General features: G+C 36.7%; 4 protein-coding genes across 12 annotated transcripts; 1 reads left to right on the top strand and 3 right to left on the bottom strand.

Annotated features, from left to right (window-relative positions):
* Window positions 1-56: 56 nt before the first annotated feature.
* Window positions 57-4,805, bottom strand: Gnf1 (germ line transcription factor 1). Of its 6 annotated transcripts, none has more exons than XM_089840544.1 (13): window positions 4,649-4,805; window positions 4,442-4,525; window positions 4,308-4,380; window positions 3,785-4,239; window positions 3,362-3,728; window positions 2,523-3,293; window positions 2,228-2,446; window positions 2,075-2,163; window positions 1,670-1,996; window positions 1,449-1,597; window positions 1,022-1,139; window positions 405-953; window positions 57-343 (listed from the first exon to the last, which is right to left on the bottom strand). In XM_089840544.1, exons 1-13 carry the CDS (start codon window positions 4,649-4,651, stop codon window positions 230-232), a joined length of 3,318 nt encoding a protein of 1,105 aa, XP_089696670.1. In that variant the 5' UTR covers window positions 4,652-4,805; the 3' UTR covers window positions 57-229. The 6 variants fall into 6 exon arrangements, with proteins under 6 accessions (XP_089696670.1, XP_089696671.1, XP_089696672.1 ...); XM_089840545.1 differs by having other exon boundaries at window positions 2,523-3,290; XM_089840546.1 differs by having other exon boundaries at window positions 3,386-3,728.
* Window positions 4,806-4,946: 141 nt separating this feature from the next.
* Pask (PAS domain containing serine/threonine kinase) lies at window positions 4,947-13,849 on the top strand. 3 transcript variants are annotated; one of them, XM_089840542.1, is made up of 17 exons: window positions 4,947-5,095; window positions 5,519-5,671; window positions 7,580-7,865; window positions 9,057-9,436; window positions 9,502-9,642; window positions 9,707-9,841; window positions 9,906-10,029; window positions 10,084-10,247; window positions 10,322-10,500; window positions 10,567-11,145; window positions 11,219-11,462; window positions 11,540-11,734; window positions 11,803-11,931; window positions 11,994-12,328; window positions 12,409-12,542; window positions 12,608-12,745; window positions 13,041-13,849. In XM_089840542.1, exons 2-17 carry the CDS (start codon window positions 5,522-5,524, stop codon window positions 13,256-13,258), a joined length of 3,531 nt encoding a protein of 1,176 aa, XP_089696668.1. In that variant the 5' UTR covers window positions 4,947-5,095; window positions 5,519-5,521; the 3' UTR covers window positions 13,259-13,849. The 3 variants fall into 3 exon arrangements, with proteins under 3 accessions (XP_089696668.1, XP_089696667.1, XP_089696669.1); XM_089840541.1 differs by having other exon boundaries at window positions 11,534-11,734; XM_089840543.1 differs by lacking the exons at window positions 4,947-5,095; window positions 5,519-5,671 and adding an exon at window positions 5,942-6,706 and having other exon boundaries at window positions 11,534-11,734.
* Window positions 13,850-14,815: 966 nt separating this feature from the next.
* Window positions 14,816-16,860, bottom strand: trus (programmed cell death 2 like trus). 2 transcript variants are annotated; one of them, XM_089840558.1, is made up of 8 exons: window positions 16,719-16,860; window positions 16,392-16,623; window positions 16,160-16,332; window positions 15,885-16,096; window positions 15,542-15,812; window positions 15,332-15,460; window positions 15,101-15,261; window positions 14,816-15,035 (listed from the first exon to the last, which is right to left on the bottom strand). In XM_089840558.1, exons 2-8 carry the CDS (start codon window positions 16,491-16,493, stop codon window positions 14,902-14,904), a joined length of 1,182 nt encoding a protein of 393 aa, XP_089696684.1. In that variant the 5' UTR covers window positions 16,494-16,623; window positions 16,719-16,860; the 3' UTR covers window positions 14,816-14,901. The 2 variants fall into 2 exon arrangements, with proteins under 2 accessions (XP_089696684.1, XP_089696685.1); XM_089840559.1 differs by having other exon boundaries at window positions 16,392-16,566; window positions 16,719-16,819.
* An 82-nt stretch (window positions 16,861-16,942) lies between these two features.
* LOC149717691 (CXXC-type zinc finger protein 1-like) lies at window positions 16,943-21,022 on the bottom strand. Its single transcript, XM_089840553.1, has 13 exons — window positions 20,850-21,022; window positions 20,440-20,708; window positions 20,259-20,359; window positions 20,090-20,196; window positions 19,864-20,016; window positions 19,543-19,593; window positions 19,176-19,295; window positions 19,016-19,108; window positions 18,708-18,943; window positions 18,434-18,644; window positions 17,821-17,928; window positions 17,444-17,740; window positions 16,943-17,359 (listed from the first exon to the last, which is right to left on the bottom strand). The coding sequence occupies exons 1-13, from the start codon at window positions 20,880-20,882 to the stop codon at window positions 17,180-17,182; spliced, it is 1,959 nt and encodes a 652-aa protein (XP_089696679.1). The 5' UTR covers window positions 20,883-21,022; the 3' UTR covers window positions 16,943-17,179.
* Between the last annotated feature and the right edge of the window lie 1,095 nt (window positions 21,023-22,117).

The raw sequence follows: 22,117 nt of genomic DNA, 5'->3' as shown, positions 1-22,117 counted from the left end.
CGTTAGGCCTAACAGTCGTTAAGCCTAAATCAAATCAATCACAAGCAATTTGAAACTTGTTTTGTTTTCCCTATTTGTTTTTATTTAAAAACATCGTGAAAACCTTAAAAATTTATTTTTAGTATATCAAGGCCTTAAAATTAGTGTGTTAACAGTTCATAATTAACAAAATTGTAAATACTTTAAACAAGCTGATTGAATTTTCTTTTTTTTTTCTGTAAACAACAGTTTATTTCTTCCTCCCTCTTTTGCTTTGCGGGTTTGATGTTTTACCTTTTCCTTTACCCTTAGAAGTTGAAGGTTGATCGTCAGATTTTGTAGATGTTTTAGTAGCTTTCTTTTGCTGTTACGATTAAAATTGAGATTAATAAACAAAATAAACTTTAATGAAATGTTTTCCTTACTTTAACCATGGCGTCAGATCCGATATCATCGTCACTTTCCGCATTTTCTTCCATAACATTGTCGTCTTCCTCTCCTAATTCTCCTTCAAGTTCGTTAACGGAAGCTTTCTTTCCCTTCTTAAAAGTGTTCATGGAATACGGGATTAAAAAGCTCTCTTTATTGAAGGTCCTAGTTAAAGCTCCTTTAACTTTAGGGTTCACTTTGGACATGGGATCAGTTTTTCCAGGCCATAATGCCAATTCCGTAACAATCTCCAAGTCCTCTCTTAAGAGATAATAATTCTCCATGGTATTTATAACCTCTTTGACGCCGTCACTTTCTTTTTCAACCAAAGGATTTGTAAGTTTATGATGAAGTAACGGAATATACTGAGTATTGAGCTCAGTTTTATTGCCGGAGATACGTAGCCTCATATGCATTTGAAGCTGTTGCAACACTCTATCCATATGATTCTTTGTAGAATTCTTTCCCAACCAACTTGGAAACGTTATCATTTGACTCAAATAACCTCTCATGGTATCGCCAGGAATTACGCTTGAAAATATGGCCTAAAATAATAAAAATTAAAGTTAATTACTTAGTTTTAATTTTAATGTATTTTAACAGATTAATATACTTGAGTAGGTAATAAACTCCAATTATTAGATGTTCTTATAACTCGGTCAACCATATCTCCATCTCTAATGCTGTCAGCAGCTTGGCTTATTAGTTTTAAATGTTCCAGTTGGTTACCCCTGATTGATTAATTTAATTTAAACTTTGGTTAGATATTAATTAGCCTTATTCCTGATCAGCGCCACCTACCCATAGCGGCGACTTCGAGAACTACTGTAAGCGGCAAGCCAATCAGATGTCGCTAAAATCTGGTGACGTCATTTTTGGTAAGACCCGAGAGTGCCAGTCAGTGACGTCACCAGATTTTAGCGACATCTGATTGGCTTGCCGCTTACAGTAGTTCTCAAAGTCGCCGTTATGGGTAGGTGGCGCTGATCAGGAATAAGGCTAATTGAAATTAATTAATTTCTAACAATAACTCGCGATACCTGGCATTCTTGGGCTGAACATGAATATAATTTTCTTGTACAAATAAAGGGGAAAGTGAATAATCGTGAAAAAATAAGCTAGCTTTGTCGTGTATGCTTGACTTCTCTTCTTCACTAGCAAAAACTTTTTTTAAGACATCAAAAGGTCCCTAATAATTAAGATTAACTTTCATTTGAGCGGGTGGAATTTGTATATTAATTAAATTAAATTAACCAATTACAATTTTGATATCTTTGGTTTGAGCCATTTTCTTTTTTTCTCCTTCAGCTATAGTAGCTACTTTAGCACTCCATAAGAAGACATTATGCAAAACTTGTCTTACATCCTGACAAGATGCGGTTATAATATCAGTTAAGACATCAGTAGGAATTTTGATTCCTTCTTTGTAACATATTGACATGACTGAGCCCTTAATTTGTTCCAAACGAGGTTTTTGGAACCTTAAATCAAAGCAATAATTGCTCAGGGAACGAATTTTTGGATGGGATCTATCATTGCAGATACAAATAATTGGGATTTTGGTCGTTTTGATCAAGGCTATCAATTCCTGAAGTAAAATGAGAGAGGCGCGTAAGAAATTTCAAAGTAAAATTCAAATTAGCAAAGAAAGACAATCAAAATCAACCTGGGTCCCTCCTCTATCTTGATTTCCCGACATCCCATCAACTTCATCCATAATAATAACATGTTTAGTTGAATTTAAAGATTTGTTTCCTAATTTTTAACATTATTATCGTTATCATTATGTTAATCACTAAATAAATATGTCATTATTAACCTCCTAAACCAGTGATTGTAGTATTCTGAAGCAACTGTGAGACTTCATCATGCAAACTACGTTTCGATCTTGTATCAGAAGCATTCAACTCAAAATACGAGAACCCCAATTCCTTGCAGGCTAAAACCGCCGTGGTTGTTTTCCCAATACCAGGAGTTCCTGATAACAACGCGGCTTTGTAAAAACCTCCGTCGTCTCCCCCTCCACCACCCCAACGAGCTAAAATTAAACATTTATAATTTTTCCTCGTGTCTTTTAACTCTTTAAGGTCTAATCAACATTCCTAATTCCTTACAAGGAGGTTTTTTGGGGACGGTACGATTCTTTTGCCAGTCTCTAAGCCACTGTACTAATTTCTTTGCGTTACTTCGGTCTCCTTGTTGACCAATAACTTGTTTTAAAGATTGAGGTTTGTGTTTATCAACCCACATAAGAGAGTCAGGAACTGGATGACGTTTTGGGGGAGAAAATGTTGATTGGGGTTCATCTTGTTTAGTTCCCTTTGAACTAGATGGTTTAACTATTTCCTCAATCATATTATTCTCTTTCAAAGAATCCTCTAAGGATTCTGACAAATTTTTAGGAGTCATTTTAGAAGCCTTATTTTTAGTCTTTGACATTGGGGATTCATTTGGTTTAGCTTTCTTGGCACTTTTGCCAGGAGGTGCAGTTCTAATTAATTCAAGTAATTCGTCTTCGTTTAATTTAATAGTGCCAAATTTTTCAGCTTTTTCGAGTTTGGCAGGTCCAGAATCCCTGCCTACTACTATATATTGCGTGTTTTTGCTTAAAGTGCTCATAACTTTTCCCTTATATTTCTCTATCAAGGTTTTGGCTTCATCTCGTTCTATTGATTCCAATATACCAGTCAGGACAAAGGTTTTTCCTTCTAAACAAGAGTCAGCTCCTTCGGGAATCTCTTTGGAACCTAAAGCAGTTGGGCCCTCACGGTGGAGGTAATGTTGGTAGTTCTGGTAGTGTTCCTTTTTCTTTTCTTCCGGAGTTTTCAGATTACTATTATCAAGGACAGATGTATCTAATTTATTTTCTTCTTTCATCGTTCCTGCTATGAAAATAGATCAAAATTAATAAAGAAATGTCTAAATTTTAGGAACAAATTCGGGGTCCGTGTACTTTTTACAGTTTTTGATTTCATACTTTTACTTTTAGTACCATGTCCATTTTGTTTGATATCAATAATTTCGTCTTTAACTTTGGATTTACTTTCAGATTTATTGCCTTTAGCGTCTGAACCTTTTTCTATTATCTTTGAATCTAACTTTAGTTCATTTTCTTTGGGTTTGGTGATTTTGGATTCATCTTGAGATGAATGTACTGATTCTATTAAATTAGAACTGGTCGCGGATAATCCAGGAATGTCAAGTTGAGCCAATGTTTTTTCAAATTCTTCATCATCTTCAATTATAAATTCATCATCACTCAATTCTAATTTAGTTTTCTTCTTTATGGGTTCTGATGGAACTATTTTCTCTATTTTTGCCTAAAAATTTTTTATTAGGGATAATTAATGGAAACTAAGGTTTGTTTTTAACGTACTTTTTTCTCAACAAGATGCTTGCTTGAACGATCTACCGGAGTTTTTCCAAAAAACTTTGATACTTCAATTACTTTTTCTTCCTTTTTCTTCTCTTTCGGTATTGGAGGAGGAGGTTTAGAGTTTTTGGATTTAACTTCATGTTTTCTAGGACTCTTTCTAACACCTTCCTTCACTGCCTCAGTCTTTTTTGTTGGTGTAACCTCAAAACAATCAACATCATCATCATCATCTTCAATAATTCTCTGTTTTCTCCGTTTAGGCTTTGGGATTGGGTCTTCAGGATCTGCTGAATCTTTGTATTTATCTTCTTGTTTTCGAGGACTCCTTCTAACACCTTCCTTCACTGGCTCAGCCTTTTTTGTTTTGGTAATCTCAAAACAGTCATTATCATCATCATCATCCTCTATAATTCTACGTTTGGCTGGTTTAGGCTTTGGGATTGGGTCTTCAGAGTCTGCCAAATGAGGAATTAAACCAGTTTAAATTATCAGCTACAAAGTTTATAATATTATAAACTTGTACCTGAATCTGATAACACAACTGTCCTCTTTCTGGTATTAATTTTCTTACCAGAATTACTTGGTAAAACATTTTTCTAAATATAAACAACATTTTAGATATTCTATCAATTCATGAGATCAGCCTGAACATGTTACCTTGGTTTTAGAATCATTCCCGTTCATAGGACGTGTTTTACTAGCAGAACTGTTAATTTTTACGGGGAAGAAGTTTCTAATATCCTAAAAATAAACAACAACAAAATAAAAAGAACGAACACAAAAACACTTAACATTAGAGGAAAATTAAACTTAGGCCTAAGCAATGCCTCATTCATAAACATTAAATGAGAAGCAGTAGTTTACCATTTTCGGTGATGATATTGTTAGGAACTTAAATTTATGAATCCGCAAACATTAACTGAATTTTTTAAAACTTTATAGAACGAAACACAACTCCTTTCCCTTAACAAAAAATGGCAAAATACGCAGTTTCCGAATCGGAACAGCTGAATGATCCCATCCGTCGCGCCAATTTTCAACCAAGGCCCATCTAACTTGCCCCGTAAACAAGAAATGGGGACAACCAATAAGGATCCAGCTTTTCTATGACACTTTACATGTGACTGCTTTTATCCACCAATAGAATCTCTATAAAATTACCTTCAAAGACACCGGTAACCCAGCGCCCACTAACGATTTTTCTCGCGCTCTTTTAAAACAAACGCGGTATTTTGTACTCAAAGTGCACCCAGTTTTGAAGAGATTATTGGGAATACAAACAGTTTAACTTTCAACTTTGAATTTCTAGAGGTAATAAGACTGTTTTTGATAGTTCTACCAAACTTTTTTCTACTGTAATTCAAACCTTATGTACTTTGTATGATGTTACAACTTTAGCCTTGGTTTTTACGTTGGGATAGGGCGTCCCCAATCTCGGGTGGGAACGGGAGGGGGAATAGTGACTAGAAACTTCATTCATACTTCAGTTACCTAATCCGAGGGGCTGGTCACACACGCACTGTGCCTTTGACTGTTCTAAATGGGATTATATGTAATATTTAAAAGTCCTACCCTTCAAAGTGATAAAATAATTACATAAGTGTACAGGCAGTCTTAAAAGTGATTAGCCCCTTGAATAACCTTTGGATGTCTGACGACACCACTAGTATTTTAAATGTTCAAATACTAAAGAATAATAATTTTTTTTATTTTTATTTTTTTTTTCAAAATTAGGAAATGGACTCCCCTGGATTCATGGGAAGAATTATTTTAAACTCTAACGGACACGACAGTCGCAAGACAGAACACTCTAACCTAAACTTGAAAACAAAACGAGTTCAGGAACTTAAAGGACAATCAATAACAAATGGCACCCCTCCATCAAAGGTAAGATTTCTAAATTATTTTAAGTGTACGAAACATTTGGGGGTTTGAAAAGTTATTAAGTTACCAATTAAAAACATAAACTTCCCGCCAAAAACTCGAATAGAGAACTGCTGTTATAGGGGGAAGCCCTCTTACAGGGTCAAAACTCCCCATGTATTTTCTACGAGCCCCTGTAGAAATGTTTACCCCGTAGCACACCGGTGCTCACGGATATGTCGTCATACAGGGTCAAACCCAAATTTAACTTTTACACGTCACTAAGAACATAAAATTTATGTGACATTTAAAAAATAATAAAGCTGGACCTTAAATCCAAAACAAAAAAGTTATCTTCATTATCCAAAATGATTTATTACTGTCGTAAAACTCCGATGACGTCCGTTGAAAGATACTATGTTACATCAGGAATTCATACAGCTTAAATAGGAATTATCATGGGCCCCCATATCTCTATGCGGGTTTTGTGGACCGGGTTAGATTACGATCCTCAAAATCGACCTAGATACGTTGGGAAAATGGATACGTAATTATTCCAACTAGCTGTAGACGTGTGGGAAGTCTAGGAGAAAAATACGTCGCTTTACGTCATGATATAAGTCTAGGTAGCCTATGAAATGTTACTGAGGAGATATACACCGACCCCCCTCCTTGCCCATCCCTTTAACAGTGTAAACGGTGAATTTATTGATCCAAGATTGGGTCGAATCTCCAACGGGCGAGGAGAGATTCTGTGTGTTGTGCCGCATAGAGCTTAAGCTAACCATACCGCTCCCACCACTGGCCGTCGACGCCAGGCCGAGTTAACAATCTAGAGATCTATTTTGGAAAAATAACGCTGACTTTATAGCCCTAATCCTAAACAGCCGGTAGAGATAAAGTATTAAGAGATAGAGATACATATCCCCTTTTCGCTCTTGTTGGGATAAAATACTCTAGATTATCAGTTACGAATTTTTCGCGGTCAAGGTTTCTTCAATCTTAAATTAACAACGATAATAAAAAAAATACCTTGGTATCGGAAAATGTAGGGGATAGGTGAGTTAAGATTTAACTTCCTAGTTGCGGGTTGCTTATTGATTGTAATACGGTAAAAAAAACGCTTCTCCTGTTTTTAGTTTTACTACGAATGCATTAGGCTTAAATATTGTTTGCTTGACCATCCATTAATTTTTAAATGGTATAAAATTCATTAGAATATAATATATTTTTTGTAATGGTTTAATGATTAAAGGCGTCTTAATTAGCATGATTTTGATTCTATTTATATCGAAAAGGGTGGGTGTTAATTGGAAGGGTTAAGAAATTAAACTTTAATCGTATTGATAAGATAAAATTGTTTTAAAATGTTAATTAAGTAAAAATTAGCCAATAGAAAGGCGCTAAGCTATATAAACGTGATCCATACCATTCAGTGTGGGATTATCTTTAAAATCATATCACGTGACCGAAATTTACACGCCTGTTCAATATGATTTCTTAATCTTAACCTTGTTAAGTTTTATGGCTTTTGAAACTATATATTGTAGTGGTAAAATTAACAAGCAAAATTGCGTTCACACTACCGATTTTTAAAAGGGTTTAATTTTAAGTATAGAAAGGGTTATTTTTCCGCTGCACAAAGGGATTATCTAGGGGTGGAACCTTCTTATTTATGTACCATTTATTATAAGGAAACATTTGTAAAAATAAATGGAGGCACATGAAATAAAAGTTACAAACGCGAACGCGTCTCAATATTGCGTAGGAGATGGAGATCCGGGCCTTATAGCCTTGGTTTATCATTTGCGAAAATCAGGCTAAGATAAACTCTAAGGGCGGGGGATGGGGGGGGCTAAGAGAGAGAGAGACGCTTGTAACTTTTATATAATTTCTTTTCTCTTGCCGCCTTTAATATCTTTTCAAAATTAGGGTCGGAAATGGAATCGTCATACGGCCGAGAGCAGCCCAATTCACCCGGTAAAAAAGGCATTCTCCAGCTGGTCACCCATTTCGGGCGTTTCTCCCTTCCTAAATCGGCGGGGACGTGCCCACCAACTCGGCTTGACCCCTCGTTATCAAGCGCGAACAAAATTGCAACCTTTTGAACTGAATCAATCGTTTCCTGCCTGCGGTACCAGAAGAAAACAACGTCATGACAGCGTGGATATGGGGGATTCCTTATTAACCAAAAAATGCACACTGTCAAAGTTTAAAGGTAAATACTATTTTGAACTTTAACCTTGAAGCGCGTGGGGTGAAAGGGTTCAAATCGCATTGTAGGCCGAGGGGCTAATCACTGTCAGATTCCTTATACACCGATGACTGATCACGTGTAATAATTTTAGCATTGTCGAGGGTAGGGATTTTAGAGATTAAGCATAATCACTTTAGTACAGTCAAAGGTACACTGGGTGAACGGCCCCTCGTTGTATTCATCCGTGAATTTGCGTGGTTTGGGGGGGGGGAGAATGTTTTTAAACCAGATGCATGGTTTTATTAAAACCTTTCGCAACCACTAATTTTCTAATTTATGATAGCTACAATTAACTATGCATTAATTAAATATATTTTCGATATATTAAACCATACAACGTAAACATGTTAAGACTAAAAAAGCCTTAACTGCGCTTTTACGATCCTAAAGTGTGGATAGAAAATACCATTAAGTTATCGTTAAGAGTGTTTTGATGAAAATTAACGGCCTCGGGCTTAGATTGAATCGTTAATTGAGAAAAACACGATACTAGGCTATATAAAGAAAAACAAACTCTACAGAAGGCTTGCCGCTTTACTAAAAAAAAAAAATAAACCTTCGTAAGCAATTGCGTCCCCCATATCTTGAAAAAGAGAGAGAGAGTGGAGCTTGTCGTGTATTTTCTTTTGGGAAAGAAATCGATAAAGCTTGGACTATAGGAGAGATCTGGGATCAAGTTCTATATATTTTTGGGGACATTATTCTCACGATATCCGCGAATTTGGAGAGGGTGTGTTTTCTCTTCAACCCCCGGGGGCCGTGGCTGGGGTTCACTAGGGTAAAGGTGAAAGATTTATCTTGTACGGTGGTGTGTTTGAGATATATAAAAAATAGACCCCATTTAAAAGACCCGGCGCGTTTAGGAGGTGGGGTGGTACTCTTTTTGAATACGCAATCACCTGTGAGTATGAGGGAGAAGTGTTTTTACAGGGGTAGAGGTAAATTTGAATTGAATAAAAAAGCATGTGCTTAAAGATTTGTGATTCGTTAATCCAAAAATTTGGATTTTACCTTAGGTTTGTACAGAAACTTATTGTAAATATATAAACTTACGCGTACGTTTTTTGTAGGCAATATTAGACCTAAAAGCTTTCCCGACAAAACGTCTTGTAGGCCTAATTTTAAACGCAACGCGTGACCCCTTTTGTTTAGGTGATGCTCTGAACACATTCAGTTTTTCCCCAAACTATCCGCTAAAAAGGAATCCAACCCATTTGAACCCCGACGGATTTCAACGCAATTGTAAATCTTTAAGTGGCAGCTGGGCTTTTTACAACTTCGTCGGTGGTCAACAGGGTTGTCTTTTCCCAACTACGATACATAACCCGAATAAAGCGGTCGTCACTATAAATGCTAAAACGACCGAAATTTTGGTAACCAACAAAATGGCTTGCGCGTTATTGGGTATCTCTCAAGCTCAAATGGGCGGCAAGAGGCTTTGCGATTATTTATCTGCCAAAAAGTATTATTCCGCTTTGTCAGAGACTCAACTAGAGTCAAATGGTCAAGTTGTGGTCATTTCGGGCAAAGTTGTAAGTTCGGTTAACTGTCTAAGAGAAGTTTCAAGATCGTAGCTATAATCTTGATTCATTTCAAGATGGATCTGATTAATAAGCAGAATGATATCATCCCCGTATCAGTTTGGATGCGAAGTGTAGTTATTGATAATGAACCGCGGTGCATTGTGGTTATGGAACCAGTTGAAAGGACAGTGGGTCTATTTGCTTTTGACGAACAGGTTCGCAATTCCGTAAATCAACGCCTGCTTCGTTTCAATACCAATATTTTGTTTAACTATTTAGGGTAGAATGTTATTTGCCGATAAGTCTATGTGTTCCCTACATGGATTCGAAACTTTTGACGATATGAGTGCTTTGACACTAAAAGAATTGATGCCTTCCATTGTTCTTCCAACTTTAGGCAATGACTTAACTAAGGTAATGTCAGCGCCAACTATTATTTATAACGCGACTACGATAAAATATCAATTTTCCTCATCAGGATATGAAAAAACAAAATATAACTGGTCGAACCAGAGACGGGTTCCCTTTCCCCGTTAGCGTCCGCATTGAAAAAATGTTTGATGATCCAACTGATTGCAAAACCCCTACGCAGGACCTTAGTGGTAAAATAGACCATATTTTGTTCCCCAAGTTAGGTCTAATTTTAACTATCGCAGACTTAGAGATCCACTCTCAAGCGGCGCAATATCAAGGCATTGCTTGGGTTTTCGCGAATATTAGCGGTTTAATAACCATATTCCCTGATGGAACTATTCATAGTTGCAACGACAATTTTTCCTCGATGCTTTTTGGCTATACGCAAGCGCAACTAGTTGAAAAAGTAATTAAATAGTTTTGACTTACTATCCGAGACTCGAGTATTGTGTTAAATGAATTTCTTCCGATTGTTTTCAGAACATTATGATGCTCATTCCTTCATTCTACGAAGACATTGACTTCTTAGACACCGATTCCATGCCACTTCCGCCTTTAGATGACGATGATAATGATGACGAAGCGGATGGTTCATCCATGGGTGCCCTTGGCGGTCGATATGTCCGACCAACATCCGACGAGTTCATCAATCCTCCAAGGCATGTTACTAATTTTTAAACGACGCCCAAGTGATACTGACTGATGCTTCACTTCCCGAACCACAGACCGATCAACCCAATCGGCAAACAAATAGACCTTACCATCGAAGGCATGCACAGCTTGAGTCTCGCATCTCCTAAAGTCGGGGTTGGCATATCATTCCTTCGTAACTCTTCAGCCAGCGAACCTCCAACCAGATCTCCATCAGCCGATTGTCTTCTCGGAGGTTCCACCAGTTCCGCCATGGTTCTACCATCCGGCAGTTGCCACGCTCAACTAAACGAAGCCACCGGCGAATGTGGGATCAGTTCCTTTGATTCTGACCACCAGAAGAAGGCCGACTTGAATGGTAACAATTTAACGCGGGACGAAATTGAGGAACGATTGGACGCGGCCGCTTGCGGATTGTCCATGAAGTTGGATCTGGAAACGAATCAACCAGGGACATCTGGTTTCCATAATCCAGCGCTCTTTAGGTCGCCTTCGACGGATTCGACTTCCAGTACGGTTCATAGTAGTAGCTGCGGAGGCAGCACTGACCCCACCGAACCTTTACAGCCTTTGCCCGAGAATCCGACTAGTGTAGATCTCAATAGTTGTTCCACTCCTAATCAGATGGATGTACACAACGAGAAAGTTCCTAGGTAAGTGACATCGGAAGGTAATGAAGCGGTTAATTACGGAGAATCTAAGTATTTGGAGTTTCTTGAACAACAGGTTTGTTCTGAATCGTTTTGGTTCCCTCGAATCGGTCCATACAATTCCCGAAGGAAGTTACTTTGGATTGGGGATGCATAAAGATGGGACCGATTTAGCTATAGTTTACCAAATAAAAAAACTAGAACTAGACGATGGTCAAACTATCTATTGCTTATGGGTCTCGCGCGATCCCGAAGAACTTAGTAGCAAGACAAATGTCTTTCCCAACGCCACGATGGCCTCTGAGAATGGTGGTTCTATGGTAAGCCCAACGCGTCGCGGTAACTTTTTACTGCCGATTTAGTTTTTTAACATTTTACTTTGTCCCCATACTGTCAGTCAATGACTGATAGAAGCAATACTAGCACTTGCGACAGCAATTGTAGTATCGAGAGTTCAAACCTCAGTGGTAAGGATGAAAGCCACGATTACACGGAAGGACAGTATTCGGAAAAATACACCACGCTTCACGAAATTGGGAAAGGGGCATTCGGATGCGTTAAAGTTGGCTATAAAAAATCTGATAAGCTTATGGTAATATTTGTGGTTATGGTTGCTATGTCAGTGACGAGAAGTGCAATTTTCTTTTGAATTATTGTTAGGTTGTGACGAAATTTATTAGAAAAAGTAAAGTTTACGAGGAGTTATGGGTTTTTGATTCGGTAATGTCCAAAAAAGTGCCTTTAGAAGTTAGTTTACTTTCGACTCTCAAGCATCCCAATATAGTTCAGGTAAAGATGGAGGAGTTCATTTGTCGAGGAACTCGTTTAGAAACTTTTATTCATCTTCTTAGGTTTTGGATGTGTTTGAAAACGAAAATTTCTTTCAAATGGTAATGGAGAGACACGGATCCGGGATGGATCTATTTGAATTCATCGACCGTTCACCAAAATTAGACGAGGCTTTAGCTAGTTACATATTTCGACAAGTCGTGTCCGCGTTAGAGTATTTGCACAGTTTTCAAATAGTGCATCGTGATATCAAAGACGAAAATATCATTTTGAATGAAAAATTTCACGTCAAGTTAATTGATTTTGGTTCCGCCACTTTCATGTCGGCTGATTGGTGCTTTTCAACATTTTGCGGGACAACCGAGTATTGTAGTCCCGAAGTTCTACAAGGCAATAAGTAAGTTGACGGGATACCCCAAAATTCAAGTAGGATTTTTTTTAAGGTTTCTAACGTCTTTCCTTTTGGGGGTTATAAAGGTATCGGGGACCCGAATTGGAAATGTGGGCTTTGGGAGTAACTTTGTATACTCTGATCTACGGAGAAAACCCTTTTTTCGATGTGGAAGAGACAATAGAAGCTGAATTGTTTCCTCCTTTCGCCGTATCGCAAAGTATAATTATCTCGTTTTAATTAAGGGTTTTGGGGGTTAATTATAATATTTTATTCCCTTTCAAGGTTTATCTAATCTTATTTCATGGTTACTTCACCGTGATCCTGAGAAACGCTGCACTCTAAACGAGGCCGCTAACCATGAATGGACAAAACAACCAGTTCAAATTGAGAATTACAAGTTCAAAGATATTGTTCGAGCTAGTAAGTAAAAACTTATACTTCTACAAATTAATTACCCTTCCAATTAGCCTTATTCCTGATCAGCGCCATCTACCCATAGCGGTGACTTTGAGAGCTACTGTAAGCGGCAAGCCAATCAGATGTTGCTAAAATCTGGTGACGTCATTTTTGGTAAGACCCGAGAGTGCCAGTCAGTGACGTCACCAGATTTTAGCGACATCTGATTGGCTTGCCGCTTACAGTAGTTCTCAAAGTCGCCGCTATGGGTAGGTGGCGCTGATCAGGAATAAGGCTAATTAAGCCTCGTTTCTTACAGCGCCAGAGGAAATATCACCAGTGGCATATTACGGAGGTGATAAAATGAAACTCTCGGGTTCAAACCATGAAGGATTGATAAACATTCAAGAAAAGAATTCGTTTAACAATGGACATTATCATCGCTGTCATTCCGCCGAGCTTTGCAGTCAATCTAGTGTTAAGAGTGATAATACAGACAGTAGCAGTTGGATCGAAGAAAAGGATAGTTACTCGTAATACGGCTATACCCTCCTCCCCTCCCCTTCAAAAAATATATCAAAATTATCGCTAATAAAGTCATAATCTCTCAATATAACTATATCTCAATAACGTTTAGGCAACTGAAATTTATTCGCTCTATATTTCGTCTACAACTGACGAATCCTATTAATAATAATAATATGACACCTTATAATCCATATTTAACTGACAAAACATGTTTTTTTGTTGTGAAGGCAGAGATCTAAACTAAAAATTAAAATTGTATAATTTTAACATTGTAGATATACTATGCGACAAAACCCTCCCTAAGTGGGAAAGGAAAGAAAACAAACTAACAAATACTCGATCGCTATTTAAAAGATTCTTGAGAGCTTTTACGACAGTGTCTAAGAAAAAAACAAAAAAAAAAACACAACCATTTGTACAGTTATTATTTTGCCATAACAGAAACATGAAGGACATGCGCGGGGTGCATTTATTTTATTTTTATAATATTGTCGTCGGATTTGACTTTGGGAGAAAAAGAATTAACCATTTCGGCCTCTCTTTTTTTTTTTTAAAATCATCTATTTCTAAATAAAGCTAGTTTCGTTTTAAAGCTCCGAATATTGTCTTCATCATTAATTTTAAATTAATTACTTAAGTTAATACCAAGCCTACTATCAATCCATATCACTTTTGAAACACTAGACAATGCAGCAGTTGTTTTTGAAAGGTATTTCGCTATAGAGTGCTGTCAGTTGTGACGTCAGATCCAAGGTTAGACGTCACGAGTCTGCCTTTAGCAATGGGCGGCCATGACAGTTACCGTTTTTTCTTTATGGGAAAACAGCATGGGTGACGTCACACCGGCGCTTCTGACAGCACTCTATTGAAATTGCAGATCCATCAGAGAGAAAAGAAAGAGGGAGGAGAAAATTTACATGGTTCAGAGATGAGTCAGTAACTTTTGTTCAAAAATCTTTGGAAATGCGACTTGACTGACCACGTGGGGAGGCGAGGAGTCTCATGGGGGAACAACCCTACCCATCCTTTCCAAGAAAGATGAAGGGGGAGATAAGTCAGTAAGTATTTGTTTGAAAATCTTTGTAAGCCTGACTCCACCACGTTGGGAGGAGGGGGCGGAAGAATTCCATAGTGGTACTGGTACAACCCATTGAAAGAAGGCTGCCTATGAAAAAGGAGTGCTTGCACGCCCCTTGCAGAACGAATTTATAAACACTCTCCTGGGGCTTGACAAGTTGACAACCACCTTTAGTTTGGCAGGGGCTTTCACAAACCTGTAGGGGAGGGGCCCCCATTTCTTTCTCTTCCCCTCCCCAAAATCCTCTCCCTACCCAAGACCCCCAAAATCGAACCTTGAAAAAAACTTTTCCAAGAAATTCCTTTAACATAAGGATGATAATGAAGTGGTACTGGGAGGGGGGGGGGAGGAGATACAGGGACGTGACGTTGATGTCAATATTAGTGGTCTAAATTGTAGGCCTGAGCTGATGACGACATCTTATATGGTACCTAAAACCATTAGGGACCACAATGGTGTGACTCAAGAGAAAGTTCTTAGCAGAACAATGACAATATTTGCAATAATTTATTTCATGGAGCAAAGAGACGCGGTGGCGACTGTTGAATACAATTACAAGCCCGCACGCGCTTACCTAACTCATCTGGAAATATTTTTCATCCGGATCAGGTTGAACTAAGACGCTCTCTAGCCTAAATACATCACCTTCTTGCCAACAACTTTTTTCGCAAGTGAAGACAACTATAGTTCCAAATTCAACTGGATGTCCTAAAAAATGTTATGGGGAAACGCATTAATTGGGACTTTTGTATTTAAACATGTATATAGATTACCATAGCTTTCATTGTTGTTCAATTTTAATCCATCAACTAACGCGGGTAATAACTGCAGCTCAAACACTTTGTCAGCGCCACAATACTGGCATTTCCCAATTTTTGTCAAATCTTCATTGGATGGATCACTAATGTATAAAGGTTCTCCATTCCAGCAATATCTGCTCATGGTCGAAAATGTTACGAAACATACTTCGCTTTGACCAGTTTTAAATATTTTACACTGCACACCTAATTATTTGACTAGGAAGTCTCGAAATTCGCTTGTAAAATTTAAAAAATGAGGTATCTCCGTGTCGGGGGCTTTCTTTCTCATAAGATTCTTGTTCCATTTTTACCCCACTTCCACTTCCACTTCCACTTTAAAACCAATTAAGGAGAATGGAAGTATTTTAAATTTTGATCACACAATCAATGGTGTCAGATTTAAAGTGTTTGAACCTTTTGCCTAATTGGTTAAAAGGATTTCCATTTAGCCTTTCATATTCGCTTAAAAGTTCTTTAGCATGATCCTCCTCTTCGTCAATAGAACCCTCTGGTTCTTCGCAGACTTCTATATAATATGGTTTGAAAATCGGGGTTTCATCATGAGCTAGGGATGTGGATTCTTTGGGAGTGTTTCTTAAAAAGTCGGGGGTATTTTCTGGACGTTCAAAAGACTCTGGAATTACATTAGGGTTTGCTTCATTCATAACTTCATCATCTTCCACAGCTTTTGATAAAAGAAAACCGGCTATTTATACATTTTCTTCTCATTGGTTTATTTTTAATTAAACCACCCTACATTGATTATCAGATGACTCGCTCGTAGAAACTTTACGTATTGCAATATTTTCTATGGCAGAAGAGAGTTCCGCATCCACTGGATTTGCCTGTACAGTTTCATCACCAATTTCACCCCAAGTATCTTCATCAGCAAGCCACTGTGTGGTATTTGAGGCTGCCACACTTTGACCCGCCTGTTCGTCCTTTCTTTGACATCTAACTACTGCCCAACTGAAGATACTCGCGTGTTAAGCTCAGCCCATTAAACTACTACAAGGAGGAGGTTAAACCAACCTGGAACTTTTATTCCAACACCTTGGGTTAATGCAACAACAAATGAAGAGTACTCTATGATAGGGAGAGTTTCCAAGTGGACAATAAATCTGAGTTACTAGGGCTAGCTTTTTCCTGCACATTTTACACCTAATTTCTTCGCTTTTGATGCTTTTACCTTCATATTGCCAAATCTAAGAAGGCAATACGTATATAGCAAACAAGGATAACTAATATAGATTTAGGTTTGTACCAGTTCCCCTCCAATTTTATTGACATCCCAGTTTAATATTTTGGTAGAACCAATCTCCTTTTCCAATGTTCCAATTAATATTGGCCCAGATTTTGATACCATTTTCAGTAAATATCGTCCTACTCCGTTGAAATCCCAGCCCTTAAATCATTCTTTAGGCATCGCGGTCCTAGAACTAGGGCCAGATTCAATTTTGAAATTGTTTCAGTGACCAAGGCTTAGCAGGTTTTATCTTTAAATTGCAATATACTTTACATTATTTAACTTTAATATTCTTGAAAGGTATAAGCTTAAGACTAGTTTAATCCTAACTACGCAATTACTCACCATTTACAAGAAATAAAACGAATTTTAAGTAATTGTAGGGAAATAAATCAATCGTGTCTTCGTACAGACGTCCCGCTTGCGACTTTGAAAGAGTTGCATAATGCGTTCGGGATCACAAACCTAAAAAACCGGTCCATTACCTTCCAATAGTAATCGGTGCTAAAGATGGGAATCTGAACGAACTCTCCCGATTATGGCGCGAAATTCAGAATTAATTTTCCCCGTTTTCATTATTTAATTTTCTTTTAATTACCATTTTTTTTTAATAATGGCCTTTAACACTGAATATAAATAAGCCAAGAGAACTTGAAATTCATGAGAAATAAAAAGAATTGATATTCCTATTCCTTTGGCGGTATAAAAATACCATAGTTCAAATCAAAACATGATTTTTTTTTTTTACAAATGAGTCCAAAAACTTTCCCACCAACTTAAAAAGTTTCATAAATTTAGTTAAAAGCTCAATTTCCATTCGTAATTTGTGGCGATAGTGAATGTGGAGATCCCACAACAGCTTGTTCATCGTACATAGTACCGTGTGATATAGTTTGATGCAACATGACACCCAAAACCCCACCACGATTAGCCATAGCCATTCTAATGTTTCTTTCTTGCTCAAACAAATCATCCAGTTTCAGCCACTAAAAATAAAGAAAAAATAACAACCTTTTCATAATTAATACTTTAGCCTAATTATTAATTAATTATTGAAGAAATTAAGTAACCTGTCTGACTCTTTCCATGTCAATTTCCGCTCTAACCAATTTTTCCCAGCAATAATGTCTAGCACATTTTTTTCTGGCTTGTCTACAATATTCCCCGGTACTTTCAAAGACATTTTGTACCAGTGGACAACCGCAAACCTCGTCATCATTAACTTTGGGTTCTTTAGAATGCTCGGGACATAAAATTCTCAAACGTTTGCAATAAGTGTTTTGTTGAGGATTGTAAAAATCACAAAACATGTTGTTCCCCTCAATTCTGGTTTTGAAAATGGATCCAAACGAAGTTTGACTTTCATACTTTGAAAGGTAAAAGAAGGGAAATCGTTATAAACTAGAAACTATCAAGTATCAACACTAAATTAATTTAATACAAATACCTTATTAAAACATTTTTCTAAATGTCTCATAGCAAGACGCGATGGAACTTCATGACCACATGTCACGCAATAAATGCTAAGTTCAGCTTCATCCATTTCATCATTATTCTGGAATTAAAATTAAAATTAATACAGTAATTGGCCTTATTCCTGATCAACGCCACCGAGGCATAGCGGCGACTTTTGGAACTATAATAATACGGTAGCCAATTACAGGTGGCGCTGGAGTCTACGTACTCTGATGGAGATCTGTTATTTTCTATGTTTTGATTATTCAAAAAACACGTTTTAACTAATTATTATTAACCTAATAATCTCCAAATAGACCAAAATCGAATGAAAACTTACTCCGAAAGTCTTATTTCATAATATTAGACAGAATAAGAAAGGTAAAATCAACTTTTAATACTTTTGAAACCATATCGCTTGTTAAGCCTTGGCTATTCACATGATTCAGAAAGATCAACAAAACATAGAAAATAACGGATCCATCGACTCCACCGCCACCTGTAATTGGCTACCGTATTATTATAGTTCCAAAAGTCGCCGCTACGCCTCGGTGGCGTTGATCAGGAATAAGGCCAATTAAAATTATTATAGTTTAATGAAGTACTTCTTGGTCAGAATCGACTAAGGGTGTTTTCTTGGCCCTTCTAATGAGAGCTTCTAAATCTTGCTGTCTCTTTTCTAAATCAATCAACATTTGTTTCGCTTGAAGTTGTTGTTGTCTAATCATCTCCACAGAGGCCCTATTATTTTCATCCGCGTAACAGGGGGTGCTTTGCCACTGCTGAATACGATGAGGAAGAATTTCGTAGATGCGGCTAAAGAATCAATAGAGCCAGTATTAAATAATTGTTAATGTATAAAAGAGAATAAGATATTACTTGGTGGCAAGCTTCAGGCCGCATTCATCGCTGCAATATTTTGAGTTTTTTCGCGCCACTTTTACGCAAGCGGGTCCGTAACACTGACGTGGTGTTTCCTCTTCCTTTTTTTCCACCCACTTTTCATGTTCTCTCCGCTTTCTGTGGCCGCTTCGGCGTCTGCGACGATCTTCTTCTTTGGTCGTCCAACTGGTGCTGCTGTTGTTTCTTTTTTTGTACTTTCTTTTCCTTTCTGGCTAGACGAGAAAAAATACCAGAAAAATTACAGTACTGAAATGAAAAAGGCGACCGCGTGATCATTTCGGTACCTTTTTCTTGGACTTTTTATGTTTCACTTTGGAAAGTGTTTTGGCCCGTTTTGGTTCATAATCTTCATCATTATCGGAAGATTGGCTTTGAGACTGAATTAATTTACATTAATTTAATCAACAAGATGAATTGGGGCGAATAAAGCAAGGAGAACTATACTTTTTTCGAAACAGGTTGGTAGGGAGAATCTCTGCCCTCGGGTTCGTAATCTTCATCTAAATCTTCATCAAAATTGCCCTTTGAACTTTGCTCTTTCGGTTTTTTCCCCAATACCAGACCCTAATAAGTAAATATTATCAAAGTTAAACGTTTAAACTTGATTAAAGTAACTATTAAAGTTGATAGTAAAGTGTTATAACTTATAACCAATTCCCTATATATTTGTTATCGATATGTTTTTTTTCTTTCTTTTTTTTTTCATTCTTAAGTGCCAGTGCTTGTATTTGTTAGTAATAATAATAACGTGTTTATTTTTTTTTTCGTTTAAAAATAATAAACTAAAACCAAAACGTGTTTTAATATTTACCGTTGTATCACTGGTAGATTGAGTGTCGTGGTAACGAACGTGTACCTTTGCCTACAGATAAAAATCAACATAAAAGAATTACACCCCCGCTTCAAAACATAAAACAAACCAAATAAAAACCTTCAGCTAACCATAAAAGCGATTTAATAATAAGCAACATAAACGCAACTAAAAAAAACTTATAAAAAATCCTAAAATATTATTTTTTTTTTTTTTTTTTTTTTGGCACTAAAATAATTTTATATTTTTGATATTAAGCGTAATTTGACTGAATTGAATTGCAGAATATTTCCTGGCGGTTTTCTTAATTCTACAACTTACAAAATTTAAACATTGTCTTTGACGGCATTTTTGCCTAATTTTGTTTGGGCCTCCAAATTTTCTCATATCCTTGCAAAAATCGCATCTTCCACAATCTTCCGTTCTGTAACACGCTGTACATTCTCCGCATCTTCTCGTTGACTTCTTGGGATCCTATCAAGCAAAATATAAAACTCCATATTTGTAATTTAAAGAGTGACCGAAACTATACTACGTTAACAATAACCTTTGCACTATCAGATGTTTTCTTTCTTTTCTTAGATTCTTTATGCTTTTCTTTGGGTTCCTTTTTATGTTTCTCTTTGTATTTAATTGCGAGTGTTGGGTCCCTTTCTATAACATACCCCTTTCTAATTAGAAACTGCGAAACCTTAGGGTTTAATGATAAAAACTACCTCGGCACATAAGGCAAAAGAATTGTTGTATATTTTTTGCATATTCTTCAGTGATACTGATACAATCACCGTGATACCATTCATTACAGTTATCACAACCACTTAACGCGTAATTTTCACAATTAGAATCAATCGTAATTAAGGAAGAAGTCCATACCTTGAAGTAAAACAAGTTACTTACATCATAAATCTATTGGTCTCTTTAGTTCGACAAATGCAATATCCTGATAAATCACTATCATCATCATCATCTTCTCCTCCGGAATTATCCGTTTTACCAGATTCATTATATTTGTTAGGCCTACAGTAGTTTTGTTTGTCGCTTTGATTAAAGGGATCGTTAGGTTGAGCTGTCACTTTTGAAGTGTTTGCATCTTGATCCCCGGAAATGCTAGTCGTGTAACCCACATCTGGACTGGTAAAGCCTACTTCTGAATCCAAATCTTCGCTCTAATTAAACGTAATTATAATAATTAAATTAATAATTATAGGGTCAAAGATCAAGATGATTTGATATAGCCTTAGATAACGGGTCAAGGGGGGATTGTTAGTTAGGGATAATTTATAATAAAAGATCCGTTTAAAACTTACTTTAGACGAAAAATAGTTGGAGTTTGGGTCCATTTAAAACAGTTTCTACAATTTTAATCATATAAAGTTAGTTAAAACGTTATTTAGTATCCAAAAATACAAAAGTAAACGTTATATCGGCCAAAGACGCCTACATTCCGCCATTTTTCGCGGCGCTCTGAAATCCAAAATGGCTGCTCATGGCGTCTCTTTGCGATAATTTTATGCAAATTTATTGAAAATTGGGAAAGCGGGCATTTAGCCGGTGGCTATTTTTGTTGCTGAAGAATTTTTTTATATAATAAACCCGTTTTAAAAGTTTAAAACTACAAAACCATGACATAGGGTTAAAATTATAAATTTTAAAAGTTACAATGGAAAAAATTAAATGTATTTTTTAATAATTTTTTTATTATAATCAGTATTTAATGTACTCTTCACATTAATTAAATTGTTTACAAGTTCAAAGTGATAAATATTAAAACTAAGCTTAAAGCTGGAACTTTTTACAATAAATATAAAATAATATAAAAATCTAATTTATATACACCGGTGTATTGCGGGTTAAACATTTCTACAGGGGCCCATAGAGAATACATAGGAGTTTCATACCCCTAAATGTTTGCTTCCTTTTCAAGATTTTTTCAATTTTTAAAAACCGCTTTTTAATCCATTTTAGAAATTCTTTAGATGTTACTCTAGTTAATAAATTAAAACCAATAGTATTTTAGGCTCTCGGTAGCTTGAAACAGCAAAGAGATGCTATATTTTCGCAAAAACCACACCGGAGCACTTTAGTACAGCAGCATGTTACCTAAAACGTGCGGCAGCTATTCCGAAGTAAAGATTGCTTACTTAGCTTAGGGTTAAGTTTCAAAGACAACATAGACCCATAGTGTTAGGAAACTTTTCATTACCGCTCGAACGAACTTGGTTTTCTCGCCCAGACCATTTCTATTAAAAATTACAGCTATTTCCCATCGACGCCTTTCTCCAAGTTCTATAAAGATTAAAGGTAAACTTGGCAACTTTGTACGCGTTTTCCCATTAAAAAACACCATCGTCACGTTTTAAGCTCCGCGTCTAAGCTAACCTAATCCATTTATTTTACCTGTTCAATCATAGATGTATCATATTCGATGTGGGAAATGGTTAAACCACTGAGGAATGAATACCAACGGGAGGACACGTTTATTTTAATCGATAAAACAACGTGTAAAATATCAGTGACGTAGTAGAGGGTGAAACGCGGGGAAGGACCAAAAATTGCCTGAGAATAACTGAATAAT

Source organism: Phalangium opilio, unplaced genomic scaffold, assembly GCF_054372755.1.
Source record: "Phalangium opilio isolate 3A_F unplaced genomic scaffold, DU_Popi_V2 ptg000003l_1, whole genome shotgun sequence".
NCBI classification, from domain to species: domain Eukaryota; kingdom Metazoa; phylum Arthropoda; class Arachnida; order Opiliones; family Phalangiidae; genus Phalangium; species Phalangium opilio.
Note: the sequence above shows the minus strand (reverse complement) of the source record. Positions and strands in the feature narration are given on the sequence as shown.